This window comes from Rousettus aegyptiacus, unplaced genomic scaffold (genome assembly GCF_014176215.1).
Source record: "Rousettus aegyptiacus isolate mRouAeg1 unplaced genomic scaffold, mRouAeg1.p scaffold_m13_p_4, whole genome shotgun sequence".
In the NCBI taxonomy this organism is placed as follows: Eukaryota; Metazoa; Chordata; class Mammalia; order Chiroptera; family Pteropodidae; genus Rousettus; species Rousettus aegyptiacus.
In genome coordinates, this window is record NW_023416307.1 from 151,015,806 (window position 1) to 151,029,871 (window position 14,066).

The window sequence follows — 14,066 nt, forward strand, 5'->3', positions numbered from 1 at the left end:
TTTTCAGAAGAGAAAAACCAGGGATTTGTTGTTCTCTCAAGCCCCCCAGTAGATAAACCCTTAGTCCTGCCTGGGGCCTCTGTTAGTCACCTGTGACACCAAGGCCCAGGGCAGCAGTGGCAGTATGCAGCCCTCATCTCTCTCTGGTTGCTTGACTTCAGGTCGCAGAGGCCTCCGTCACCCTCGGACCACTTGCTCGTGATTGGAGAAGCCATTGGATTTCGTGCTCATCTGTTCTGAGTGACAGACTTGAGTTCTGCAGAGACTATGGAGCTGACTCAGCAAAGAAATGAATTGCCTGGCTCGGGAACCGGGTAGGTTGGTACCCTCACCCCCATGAGCTGATATGCAGGCTCTGGTCCCCCTCTGAGGCTGCCCTGTCAAGGCCGACCACACAGGGTCAAAGAGGGGCAGCTTGGCCAGCTGTCAACTGCCAGCCGAGCCCCTGGGACTTCACGGAGGTGCAGAGTGGGCACTTCTCCACTTTCAGTGGGGAAGGATCGCTTTGTTTTCGATCGATCCATCATGGGCCAATCTTTTTTTGTAAAATACAATGGCAAGGAATTATGGGGGAAATAAAATAAATACAAAATCCGAGATCAATTTTTAAATTACTAGATTCAACAGACATTAAGTTGTACCATGAAAATAAAAGAATAAACACAGCACAGGGATAAAGGAAAGGATGATGAAAACAGTGGGTGTCATTCATTGAGAGTGTGCGCAGAATATTTAATAATCATAGAGACTCACGATCACACGCATCTCTGCCATTCTGCAGGCGCAACCGAACGGGAAGTTCTCCGTATTAAACACGTACACACGCACTTCGAATGACCACTGCACATCGACACTACAGTTCACCCTAATTCAGCCGCAGTCAGGGATCGGGCATCAGTCTCACTCTGCGGCGAGCCTCCTGTCCCCTGCTCCCTGGTCTCCGGTGTCACCTCCTGCATGTCCGGTTTTGGCTTATGAGTCCTCGTCATGCAGGGAGAGATGCAGGAGGGGAAGGCGAAGGTGAGGAGAAGCCGATTTGCTCTTACATCTCATCCTTCAGATTCCAAATACAGGATTACGTGCACTCGGTGGAACATCGCGTTTTTACTTATTTGGAATTGTTTTTCTTTTCAATTTTCGTCCACTCAAATCTGGAGAGCATGCGGTGCTTACTAATTAGAAGTAACCATAGCTACCAAGTTGTCTTCAAATATCTCCTTAAAGTTCTTTTTTTCTCAGTTATAATTCTGCAGAAAGCATTTCACTTGTCAGGCGTCTCGTTCGTTCTTCAGTTTTACTGGTCATTTTCGCAGCCATATTAAAGGTTCAAAATTAAAATAATAACAGACACCACCCATTCTTAGAAAACAGCCCCATGCCCTGAATTATCTGGTTTTGAAGTTCCAGCTGCCCCGGTGGGATAACCAGGCTGGAGGAGAGGAGAAGCGAGCCTGAGCCCTGCAGATTTCACTGTGAGCACAACTATTTCTCTACAGAGAGCAGCTGGTACCCAGAGGAGCGATTTCTTTCTTTCTTTTTTTTTTTTTTTTAGTTCTCCATCTGAGGGCATCGTTGTCTTCTGCAGGGATGGAATGGACTTCTATTTCCCCAGTTAGGTAAGTTACTAAGTAGGACGAACGTCACTGACACCCAGGTTCTCATTTGCTGCCGTGACGATTAGATGTCACTTAGAGACTGGCACCCCGGGCGGCTGCCTGGCTGGCCTGCCCCTGCAATCAGCCGGGTCTGCTGCTCTGCCCTCTCCCAGACTCTGCATCTTACCTGTCCCCGTTCTGAGTGCCCTGTACAGTAAGCCCGCTCTTAACATCCACCATAGGTTCTTGGAAACAACAACTCTAAGAGAAATGATCCATAATGAAACCAGTGTTGCCACTGGCCAATTGATAGAAACAAGAGACAAGTTCCTACGGCATATTTCTGGTCACAGAAACATCACCTAACTTCTAAATAAAGACCCGAAACACTTCTAATATTAAACATTGAAATAAATGTGAGCTACACATACATTCAGGAAAGATGAATAAAAACAAGTAAGATCATTTTTTTCCCCACTCGTTTCTTTCAGTTCTGGGTTGCAAATGACCAGAGCCCCTCCAGTAGCTCAGGGCACAAGGCAGGAACCTGCCCCCGAAGGACACCCGACTGTCGCAGGACCCCCCCACAGGCTCACTCCGACTGGGACAATGCGGACATGCCAGTTCACCTCATGTGCACATCTCTGGGATGTGGGAAGAAATGGAGTCCCCAGGGGAAAGCCACGCAGACGTGAAGAGAAGGTACACACTCCACATGGACAGTGGCCCCGCTGGGAAGCGATGTTTTGTACCCTCTCATCGATGTCATAACGAACAATGTTGAATGAAAAGACGGTATCTGAGGACCTGCTGTGCTTTGATTTTCTGAACCTCTCACTTGTCTGGGTCTCTGTACCTGCCACGTCAACTTAGCGCCTGGCATGCAGACTGAACGTGTTCGTTGTTGGGCCAGAGAAGGGCCCATCCACACAGGCTGATGCGAGAAGCCGTTGGATCCTTTCCAGGATGGAACTTACAGAAAGATCAAACGCTGAGGTCATTCCGGCTGTGGGCCAGAGGTGTTTGGGCAGGTAAGGCCTGAACCCTCACTGTTTGTCCCTGCGTCTGTTTGCCCACACCAGCATGTGGGCCATGATCGAGAAGGTGCTCGTCCTGGAGTTCGATTAGCTGTAACATTCTGCTTGTCAGTACCTCTGGCTCTCTCTTGAGGTTTTTTCCAAACCAGAAGCCTCTGGGGAGTCATATTAAAGGATACGAAATTAAGATAATGAAACAAGCCATCCATTCTCATAGAATAGCTTGGTGCCATGAACGACTGGGTTTAAAATTTTCAGCACATCTCGAGACACTATTTCATCAAGATCCTAGAGTTCCAGCAGACACTACCAGGCCTGGCAGGCAGGGAGACGGCAGAGCAGGCCCTGAAGGCTGTGGGCGGTTCCCCTGGTAGACTGACCCTAGCCGGAAACGGGGAGAAATGGGATCTGGGGCACGGGCTGCTGCATCAGGAGCCCTTCAGTTCTGGCTTGAGAAGTGAGAAAGGAAACTCCTAAAGGCTGGAGAGAGTGAACCTCCCCCAGTTTTTTCTTTCTTCTCTTTCTTTGCTCTCTCATGGTAAGCAAGCCCGCAGCTGCAGGGAGGGCAGCCAGCAATGAGACTGGCGCGAGCCAGACTCCGAGGAAGGAGTCTTCATCTCTGGGCAAAGGAGCTGGGACCCCAAGAGAGCACCCAGCTTCCACTCGGACCTGAACATGGGCTCAAACAGGGACATGGGTGGCAGATCAAGGTAACCAGACTCCCAAGTGCATGGGTGAAGGACCAAAAAGAGGAGCCCCAGGGACCTGGAAAGTACTAGGGCGATTGCAGAGAGGGAGGAGCTCCGGAAAGTGACTTCGGAGCTCATCCTGTTGTGTGCCATGTCTGGATCGGGTCCTAATTAGCAGACCAAGGACTCTGAGAGCTGAAGTAATGCACAGATCACCACCCAGACACATCACTGGGTGGCACACACCTGAAATGGAATTAAAGAGCAGTATAACTTTGAAAACTGAACTGTCATTGGAACCACAGCCCACGGAAGGTGGGTTGGAACTTGCAGACTGAACCTAACCAGATTGATCACTAAAATAAACAAACAAAAAAATCAACATTTTTTTCATAAGATTTAAACAAGACCCAGAGTCTCATAATGTAATATTCAAATTGTCCGGGATACTATCCAAAATTACTGAGCACACAAAGAGCCATGAAATTTTAAATTTTCCTTGGAAAGACAATCAACAGTTACCAATGATGAGATTTCACAGATTTGGGAATGATCAAAGACTTTACAGCAGCTACAATACAAGTGCTCAAAAATAAGCAATTGCACACATCCTTGAAAGAAATGTTAAAATAGAAAATCTCAGCAAAGAAATAGAAGATACAAAAGGTAACTTCAGAACTGAAGAATTCAAAGACCACGCTAAGAAACTCACTATATGGACTCATTAGCAGAGTGGAAATGGCAGAGAAAGAGTCAGTGAACTAGAAGGTAGAGAAATAGAAAGTATCCATTGTAAAGCACACAGAGAAAAACACACACAAAGCCTCTGGGACACAGCGGACAGCAGCGAAAGGTCTAACATTGGTGTCATCGCAATCCCAGATGGACAGAAGAACGAGGGTGATCCTGACAAACATTTTGAAGAAATCATAACTAAAAATGTCCTAAGTTTGGTGAAAGATATAAGCTTACACATTCAAGATGCTGAACAGACCCCCAAGCAGGATACATTCAAAGAAATCCCACAGCCAAACACGTGATAATCAAACTACTGAAAGCTAAAGACAAAGAAAACATCTTGAAAGCAGTCAGAGAAAAACGACTCCTTCTCTAAAGGGGAACGATGATTTAGATGACTGCGGATTTCTCCTCAGAAACCATGGGGGCCATGGGAAGTGGTACAGTATTTTTGAAGTACAAAAGAAAAAAAAAACTCTACCTAGACTTCTAAAATTAGTGAAAATATCCTTTGAGAATGAAGGGGGAGTAAAGGCTTTCTCAAATGAAGAAACACGAAGAGAATTCATAGGAGCAGACTTGCTGGAAAAATAAAATAAAAATAAATAAAAAATTTTTAAAAAACCAATTAAATTCTTCAGACAGAAAGGTGATGCTGAACTAGTGGCCCCTGTGCATCATCCCTACCCTGCTGAATGCAACATAACCACCAGGTGTAAAGAATGGACCACCCACGTGACTCAAGCTACCATTTTCAATTTACAAAGTAAATGCAGAGACTTCAGATATACAAAGCTGCCTTTCAGAGGCCAGTGATGTTTCTGGAAACTTGTGAGCAGAATAAAGGACTTCCATAACCAAGGAAGGCAGTACAGCCACCTGTTTGGGGCAACTTGGCATCTTTGATGATAACTGCTTATTGGAGAGATTCCCATGGCATCCAGGCCATATGGAGAGCTATTGAGAGCCAGCGAGAACAAAATGGCAGTAGTGTGGCTCAGACTCCCACACTGGGGACAGAAGCTACCAGAAGACACCAGGCCTGAACCTGGGGGTAGGCACAGCAGCTAGAGGTGGCATCTCCAGGGAGTTTCATGGCCTTAGCAAGAAGGAGCCAAGGAGGGCAAAATAATGGACACTGTGGTTGGCCACATAGGTGACAAGCCTTAGTGATTGTCAAAATCATCTGGGGATACTTGGGAGTGTTTCTTTGGTAAAGAAAGTAGAATAACTAGTTTTATGGCTTTTCTTATGATTCTGCATCTCTCTGTAGACTGGCAGACTCTGGAGGACGTAAGCTATAGTTGTTATAAGGATGATCTAAAAAAAAAAAAAAAAAGGATGATCTACAAATAGTACAGGAAGTTTAGAGAAGAGGAAGAAAAATATCTGTGATCTTATGACCCTAACGTGACTATCTTCGTGTTCACATAATCTCATTAAAAGTAAATAAGCTTAATGTAATCAGAGGACAATTTCGCTTTACATGGATCATGGTCATTTTCCACGTTCTTCCATCGTCCTCATACCCGTTAAATAACTGCTAACTAGTCCACCAACTGGATGTTCGTTCGTTTCTTTAACAACTCCTCCCTGTGAACCGTTTTCTCTGATATTCTGAATAAATGCAATAAAATCCGACAACTCTCCTTTCTCCTTTGCTATTGGCCTATTCTTCCTGGATTTTAACTGCAGCGAAAGAAATATGGCGGGACGCACACATGCGTGTGCGTGTGCGTGCGTGTGTGTGTGTGTTTGGGGAGTGAGATGTATTTTAAAGTATACTGTCATTCTCCACGGATGTCATACATGCTGTCAGCGATTGTGTGTGTGTGTGTGTGTGTGTGTGTGTGTGTGTGGTCTGCTTTACCTCTTTAATTTTTAAAAGAAATGGTCTGACCAAACTGCTTCTAAAACCAATCTGTAACCTGAATAGCAGGGATCTAGCGATATTTCCCCCTTACTAATTGATTAATTAATTAACAAGTATTTTCTGAGTATCTACTACGTGCCGGGTACTGAGGTAGGTGTTAGAAATACAGCAATGAACAAAACAGACAAAAATCTCATCCTCGTGGGTGAGACAGAACCAATAAATCGATAGATAAATAATGTGATTCCAAGTGACGATAAGCCTGAGAAGAAAGGTAAATCAAAGAAAAGGATAAAGAACATAGTGGAGCTTTTTTGGAGAAGACAGTCAGGACGGTTTCTGAGCAGGTGATGTCGGCACGGAATGAGCTGAGAGCTCCGGTCATGCTTTTTGGAGGAAGAGTGAGGCAGGCAGCGGGAGCGGCAGGTGCAAAGGCCCTGAGGTAGCACTGAGTTTAGTGTTTTCAGGGAATAGCAAGGGAGGCAATGAGACTGGGAGGTAATGAGCAAATGAGGTGATGGCTATAAGGGAGGCGGTCAGAGAGGTGGGAGTGATGACCAGGCTGCCTGGGGGGAGGTCGGTCCATGAGAGCCTCGAGTATGGTGGGGAATCTGGGCAGGGACTCAGTCGTCCGGGACCCCCTGATCCTGGTTCTCCAGGAGGACACAACTCAGAGCAGGAGGAGGCAGACGCCAGCAGATCGGTTTCATAAATCCTTTCAGAACCCAGAGCCCAGGGGAAATCAGTGAGGAATTGGCTTGACTTCTGATTTACTCATCTTCAGGAATAGCGATAATTTGAAGATGGCAAGAAACAAATACTCAAGGTACCTAAAGATCTAGCGAAGCGGTCAAGATCCTTTGCTTCGGCTCTTCAAACTTGAGCTAAGAAAAAAGGATGGTGTTTTGTGTTATTTGTTAAAAGAATGAACATGGAATACCTTGTTTCCACCCTCCCTTTCTTTTTACCTGTGATTGGTCGAGCCTGAGAAATAAGGTTGGGGTGCATTGCGCAAAGATTTCCTCATTCTAAAGGAGAGATGTATGATGGTCAGGTTTTGGTAAAGCAAATATGGAGAAAGTGCATTCTGTCTGCCCTCCGGCTACTGCCCATGTTGAGACTTGAGTAGTCATAAGTCAGGACAGGCCGGGCCTCTTAAGCCAGACCACCGGGCAAGTTCATTATGTCTCAGCCTGGCAAGGAGTGAATTCCGGAGAGGGCTGCAGGTTCCATCACTCATTGACTGTGTGGTCTGGGGCAAGTTTATTAGCTATAAAATGGGAGTGGGGGTTTGGGAAGGGTGTGTGTGTTGGGCTAGAAAGACAGCTGTTGCCCCTTTCAATTTGTAAATTCCTTTGCATGAACAACAAAGAGCCTATAGAACAGTCTTAATTAGCAGAGCTGAGGGTGCAAACAGCCCGAACTGCCGCAGGAGGGCGTGGCCTACGGTGGAGGTCCTGCCAGCTGGATGCAAAGGAGCGAGGTGGAGAGGAGTACCTGCCCTGGAAGGAGTGAGGGGGAGAGGAGTGGAAGGAGAAGGGGGAACGTGGCCTTCGGACTGTGCGTGAGTTCCCCAGGCCTCGTTCCAGCAGAGCTTGGGGAGCTGCTGGCTCTTCTGGGAGGCGTGCTCAGCTTGGCTGCAGAAGCCTGTCCTGCTTCTTCAGGAAGGGCTGAGAAAGAGCGCAGTTATATCTCCTGGTTCCTGGACCCCTGTGTCAGCAGGGGGCCCAGAGATAAGAACGGGACACATCAGTTAGAAGGGGACCCGCCTGGATTCAGTGGTAGCATTGAAAGGGTTAGGGGAACAGGCCGTTAGGCTCCCTCCCACCTCTGCCCAGTAAGCTCCATCTGGTCCACTCAAAGCCACCACAAATTGCCACACACACTACTGTGGCTCCGCTCTAAGCTGCCAACTCTGGGCCTCACCCCGACAAATGGGCACTCACTCCAAGAAATGAGAGTTCTCTTTCTCCAACAACTCCCAGCTGAGGCCCAGGGCCCAGGGTGGCCAGGGCTGGACCACGGAGCTCACACAGAAGGCCCTGCCACAGGCCACCTCACCTGCAGCAGAGAAGTCAGCTCTACGCCCCACCCTGGGACCATCTACAGCAGGGATTCCCTCCTCGAACCTTCTGAGGACTGACTGGGGCCCCTTGCCCTCCGGTGACACAGAGGACAATGGGCAGAATGAAATCACTTTAATAGCATAGCAACACATTAGGACCAGGAGTCACAGACAAAGGACACGTTTTGTCTTCCACTTGTACAATTCTGCTGAGGTGCGTAGCTGCACCAGAAAAATCTGACAGATTTTTCACATGGAGAACTTAATAAATAGACGCTTAAAATGCCAAACTTCAGAGACAATGAGTTATGAGTGTGATTATTTTGTTAATCCGCCTTCTCTGAGTCGGGAGGGTGGTCCTGCCGCGCGGAGCTGGGCGGCGGCCCTACGAGGGGTACTCGTACTCCTCCGCGCTGCGCCTCCCGAAGTCCATCCAGCCCATGTAGTCCCGGTCGCTTATCCTGTGGCTGGGGTCCAGGCCCTGCAGGTTCTTCATCGCAGACATTCGGCTGGAAGGAGCTACAAGGGGCAAAGAGGAAGGAAACAAAGCCGTTATAGCTAGAGCATCACGAGTTCCTTTTGTAAAGGGGAACATTATGGGAAAAAAAAAACAGACGTGTAAGGTGCACCTTCTTAAAAGCACCAAAGAGGGAACAGGAGTGAGATTGCTGCACTAAAATCTACAAGAGGAGAAGGACCCACGTCTGTGTAACTGGACAGAGAGAGGGCGATGTTTACCAGTCGTGGGTGTGGTTTGCGGTCAGTAAGGATTTAGGTGGATTCGTCGACTCCAGCCTTTCATGGCTGGAACCTGCCTAGGTTTTCCTACTCCCAGGAGTGTGTCCCCTTCTGTAGCTGGCCCTCCACAGAAGCCCACCAAGGACTTCTCTCTAGCATTTAACCACTTATAAAATTTACCCCTTACTACCTCTGAGCATAGCTGCCTCTCGTTAAGGTAATGTGATGACGATATTTTGATGTTGGAATGGTTTTAAAAATGGAATTAAGTCCTATTGCTAGAATTATTAATTTGAAAGCTACTTTCTTTTTAAAAAAATGTTGAGAAAATGGAAAGTGTCAGATTAAAATCATAGCACTTCACTTAACACTTGAAGAAAGGCGGGCCAGGGAGGTGCTAAAGAGGTCATTTGATTCAGCTGGTTTCACCAAAGTGCAATCCCTGAGGCTGAAATGGGCCTTCAGGGTGGAGTTAAGTCCTTGGGAGCAAGATGATTCTCGTGTGTACTTCACATTGATTGAGCAGGGGCATGAAGAGGTGAGGTTTTTTTAGAGGCACGTGACACAATCTTCACCCATAGATCACAGTGACCTCCCCAGTAGGAAATCAGTATAATGTCATCTCTTGTGCAAACTAAGGGGCAAGAAATGTCCCTCAGGGACCTTGATGGGCAAAGCCTCGGTGGCTTCAGTGGTTCCCATTGTAGTACGGGCCACTGCGTCCTCACTGTTCCTGACGCCGTCATGAGGCTCCCTTTGCCAGCTCCTGCCCACAGGCTTCACAGTCAGACTATGACTTGTTTGCTGATGACGAGGCTGCAGAAGCAGTTACTCTGTCTCAGATAGTCAAAGAAAGCTGGCTAGATCAAAACCCAGAAACAACTGTGCAGAACCACGTCCCTACCCTCTCCTCCTCTCCCCTACCCGCAGATCCTTTCCCGGCCCTGCAACTGAGAGTCAACCCAGCACATTCCAGCCCTTTTGCAGACACCTCCAGCCTGTGCAGAAGAAAAACAGCACCTGCTATTTAACTGTTCGGCCCATTTCAGGGGAAATATTAGTCTCCGCATCCAGCAAAACTTGCAGACCCCACTGTCTCTACAGAGTCACATGGAAAGGGGATCCATCCTCCTGCTGCAGATGGTGAATTCCCACTCTAAGGATGAGGTGTGACCCAAAGTTCCAGCCAATGGAAGGACAGTGGCAGCTTTGATGCAGGCGAGCAGCCTGGGCTGTCGTTGGGGACACTGTGTCCAGCCACTCAAGCTGTGTTTGTTACACGGTTCCCCCACGCCACACAGAGTCTTTGCTCACTCACTTCCCCGCAACGAGTAGGGACTTACAACCAATTTACAAAATTGAATTGAAGGGCCTGGCCCCTTTAAGCTTTAACACCAGGATGGGCAGCACAGCTGGGAAGCTGAACTATCGTCCGGACCCTGTGGGGAGGGCAAGACTTAGACTCAGCCCTGCTGCTGGCTAGATGTGCAACCTGGTGTAGGTTAGCCACACTTCTAGAAGCCCAGCTTCCACACCGACAAAAAGAGAATAATAAGGCTTGTTGTGCAAGGCTGTTGTCAGAACAAAGAGACAATGCAGATGTAGCCTTGGGGCTTTGCTGGGGAAGAGGGGTGGCTGGGGGAGACAGGTGTATGCTAGAAGCCTCCACCCCCAGTGGAATTGCTCCTCCTCGGATCACTGAAAGCTCTGCAGACAATTCCTAATGACAAACTCTTGAGCGCTGCCCACAGAGCACGTGATCTCATTTAGAATCTTTAAGCATAATATATACTATAGAGTTTTGATCAACTAAATATTATATAGTTGATATGATCTCAAAATATGTCAGCTATTCGAAGAAACTATTTAGTATTTACGTGTGTAAATATTTACTCCTGGTTCATATTTGTCCAATAGAATAGTATAATCATTTTCTAGCTAGCACTGATCTTGGCCATTGGCAACCTAAACCCCAAATGACCGCCACTTCCGCCTGCGCTCGTTGGGCACTACAGGCTGAGACAAAGGGAGACGGGGCTGAGAAGGACTAGGAAAAACTTTCTAGCAAAGGTTTGTGGAATAAAGACAACGTCAAGTGTCGGTTCTGGGGAAATAGACTGGTGACTGACTTGCCTCCCAGAACTGTTTCTTGTGGATGTGTTCTGAAGCCTGGGAGGGGGTTCCAGATTACGGCTCAATAAAAAATATTCCTACATTTTCAGACTGGTCTGGCTGAAATTCACCCCCCACCCAAGGACAAATATTTAAATTACTTTCAGACAGACAATCAGTAGAAACCTCGAAAGTTTCCAGAACTTCCCTATCAACTGATATTGTTATTTCCACTTCTTTCAATTTAAGGAGCAGGAAAGTAAAACAGAAGATGGTAATTGGGATAATTTCCAAAAGAGGATGACATAGGGCAAATCATCTTCGGTTCCTTGTTCGTGGAACCCCTTGCTCACAGAGGTCCCTGTCTCACCTTCGCATGACACCATAGAACACTCTGAAGAGACAAGTGCTCCATTTTCTCCCTATCTAGTCAAGCCAGGAGTTAAGGTTTGAAGCCCCAGGCACCAACAAGGGGGGGTGGGGGTGGGGAGACACTAGGAGGTAAGTGAGCCTCAGGGGAAAGGGGTCCTTCCCCTACCCCTCCCAGCAGTGTTTGCTGTGGCTTTACTGTCCGGCAGTGTTGATGAAGTTTACCACACTCCCCTACAAAACAGTGTGTTCCTAATCAGTATCACTGTGGATAAAGTTGATAGAAAAAAAGACCGCCCCAGTCCCATTGATTCCTGAAGGCCCTAGAGATACATGAGCCTCCCTCTGAAGAGCTGGGAGGGGCGGAGCCAGACTGGAGCCTGCTCCCCACTTTACAGGTGAGACAAGCCCGGGAAAGGGGGAAAGGGCCGTCTGTAGGCCACCTAGTACGCTGCTGGATCACCTAACTCTCCGAGGAAGACTTTGATGCTGAGGAAATTGGCTTGTTTAGTTCCTGCTGCAATTGGGAACATCTCACCAACAGCCAAATCACAAACACATCCACCGTTGGCTAATTGTGTTAAGACACCGCCCAGAACTCAAAACTGCTACTGATTCTTTCCTCCTGTTAGGTACTTTGGCGAAAACCAACACGTCGTCACCTCTTTCTCAACTGCTGTAGTCAGATCTCAAGCATCCTCAGCATTGATCACTTCCTGCTACGGGGGTTACAGGCGTCAATATGTGGGTGGCTCCTGGTTCCTTTGCATCATAGGAGAGGGTATTTAGTGGATCTGTGAAAGCCCTTTGAATCCGTAATTTGATCGGGGGTTATCTTTTAATGTCTTCATAATATGGTGTTGAACTTTAACAGCGACCTTGTGCCCAAAATGAGTTTAAAGAAAGCTTTTTCAGAAGGTTTCCCTTACTAATAATAAATTAAGTCCTCCACACTCGCTCTCAGTTTGCTACAAAGGATGTCCAAGAATTGGCACTGTCAGGGGCAGTTTAACTCGAGAAAAGAAAGTGAAAAAAAACCTTTCAGCTTAAAGTGTCGCCTGTGTTTCCTCTCCAGAGTTTACCCACCTCCCTCAGCCAGACGCTGGAGAGCAGGGTCAAGACTGGGAGAGCCGCGCAGGGGCAGAGGGGAGGGACGGGGAGGCGGCATCGGTACCTTTCCGGGCCTGCTGGATGTATCTGGCCAGCAGCGCGCCCAGGTGCGCTCGGGGCTCGCCGTCCATCCTGTGCACTGCTCTCAGCTGCCTCCGGGGCGCCTCCTTCTCCCGCTGCGCCCCAGGGCCCTCGAGGTCCGCGGGAGACACGGGCTGCGCCAGGGCGCCGGCAGCCAGCACGGCCATCAGCACGCACAAGCACACGCCGCTATTCATGGCTGCGGAGAGCAAAGAGGAGCGGATGTGAACGCAAAGGTGGGGCGGCCGCACGCTCTCGGGGAGCGTCGGGGCACATGGGTTACAGAAAAGGGGGGCTCAGTCCAAACCCGCGGAGCCCTAGACCCGCCAGGCGGGTGCAAGCACCCGGGCTCGCCGAGCGCAGACCGGAGCCGGGTGGGCACGGGGCGCGCGTCCGGGCGCACATCGCCTGTCTTTTTGGGTGAACCACACCCGGCGCCTGCGGGGCGCACGGAGACCCCGTCTTCTGCCCTGATTGGCAGAAAGAATTTCTTCTGTTTTTCTTTAGTTTGAGGAAGGGTTGGTAGAGCATCTCTTTTCTGCTAACTGGCAAAGCAGGAGATTAAAGATAATGTGAAAATCTAGAGAAAAGACTCCGAGGGAGAAATGAGACTCTTGAAAAAAAGGAGCATCTCCCCACAGAGCTAAGAAGCTTTCAATAGGGAAGAAAATTGGGGGAAAGGAAGAGGAGAGAAGCACGGGAGCAATAAATAAAAATCATATCTATAAAGTTTCTTCAAGATGCACATGGGAATTGGTAATACACCAAAGCACGAGTCGGGTTTTAAAAAATCAGAAATACGGCTCTGTTCTCGGTGGCTGGCAAAGCTCCGCTGTATTTTACACCTGCGAGCAGTTAAAACACCTGTCTCCAAAGAATTGTTCCGCAGTATTTAGAAAATGGACTTAAATCCTAAAACCTCTCGGCAGTTTATTTGAACAGACTGCGGAGTACACCGAACCTCTGTGCAGCATCTAGCAAAACCCAGTGCGCGCTCTGATCTCAGCGGATTGACGTCCCGGCGCAGCGCGCATAAGAACAAAGCTGCTCAAACCACCCATCCATCCCCTCGCGGAAATTTCTGACCTCTAAGAGATGTCTTTCGAGTTGTCGGAAAGAAGACACGGAAAACAGAAAAATAAAATGGAAGGGGCACAAAACCGTGGACAGAGTTCTTCTTCAAGGCCACTTGGCGCTTGGATTCGCGTCGGAGAGCCAGGGGGACCTACCTGCGGAGTAGGACGCTGCTGGCTTCGCGGTTCTAGTAGTGCAGCCGGCGAGCCGAGCCCAGTTCAGGTGGGCGAGCCGGAGGCCGCCTCTTAAATAGCCCCGCCCGGCGCTGCCCGCCAGTCATCTGTTTGCCCAGCGCTGACGCACGCCAGCAGCAGCACGTGCTTGGGGGGCGGCAGCTGGGGCGACACCCGATTGAGGTGGCTCCTGGGAGATAGGGGGCCGTGGCCCCGGGGAGTCACGTTAGCCCCTCCCAGGCGGATGTCCGGCGTCCGGCCCCCCGAGGCGCCCTCCGGCAACTGTCCTGCTCGCTCTGCCTCGCGCATTCCAGAGCCGAGCTCCGCAGGGCGGGAGCCCTAGGAATCGCCCCTGGAAGGGGGAAGCTGCTCCCGCGTTTAGCCCGCTTAGGGGACCTGAGGGGCCGGAAAG

The 14,066-nt window shown here is 49.0% G+C and overlaps 1 protein-coding gene across 1 annotated transcript; it reads right to left on the reverse strand.

The window, feature by feature from the left end:
* Positions 1-8,113: 8,113 nt before the first annotated feature.
* On the reverse strand, positions 8,114-13,725 carry CCK (cholecystokinin). The gene is made up of 3 exons (XM_016163279.2): positions 13,637-13,725; positions 12,391-12,606; positions 8,114-8,516 (listed from the first exon to the last, which is right to left on the reverse strand). The coding sequence occupies exons 2-3, from the start codon at positions 12,602-12,604 to the stop codon at positions 8,383-8,385; spliced, it is 348 nt and encodes a 115-aa protein (XP_016018765.1). The 5' UTR covers positions 12,605-12,606; positions 13,637-13,725; the 3' UTR covers positions 8,114-8,382.
* Between the last annotated feature and the right edge of the window lie 341 nt (positions 13,726-14,066).

What these genes read in the sequence shown, in the direction of transcription:
- CCK (XM_016163279.2), bottom strand. Translation starts at nt 12,604, where the DNA reads ATGAATAGCGGCGTGTGCTTGTGCGTGCTGATGGCCGTGCTGGCTGCC. An exon ending in CATCCAGCAGGCCCGGAAAG is followed by an intron (nt 8,517 to 12,390) that starts GTACCGATGCCG and finishes TGCCCCTTGTAG; the next exon opens with CTCCTTCCAGCCGAATGTCT.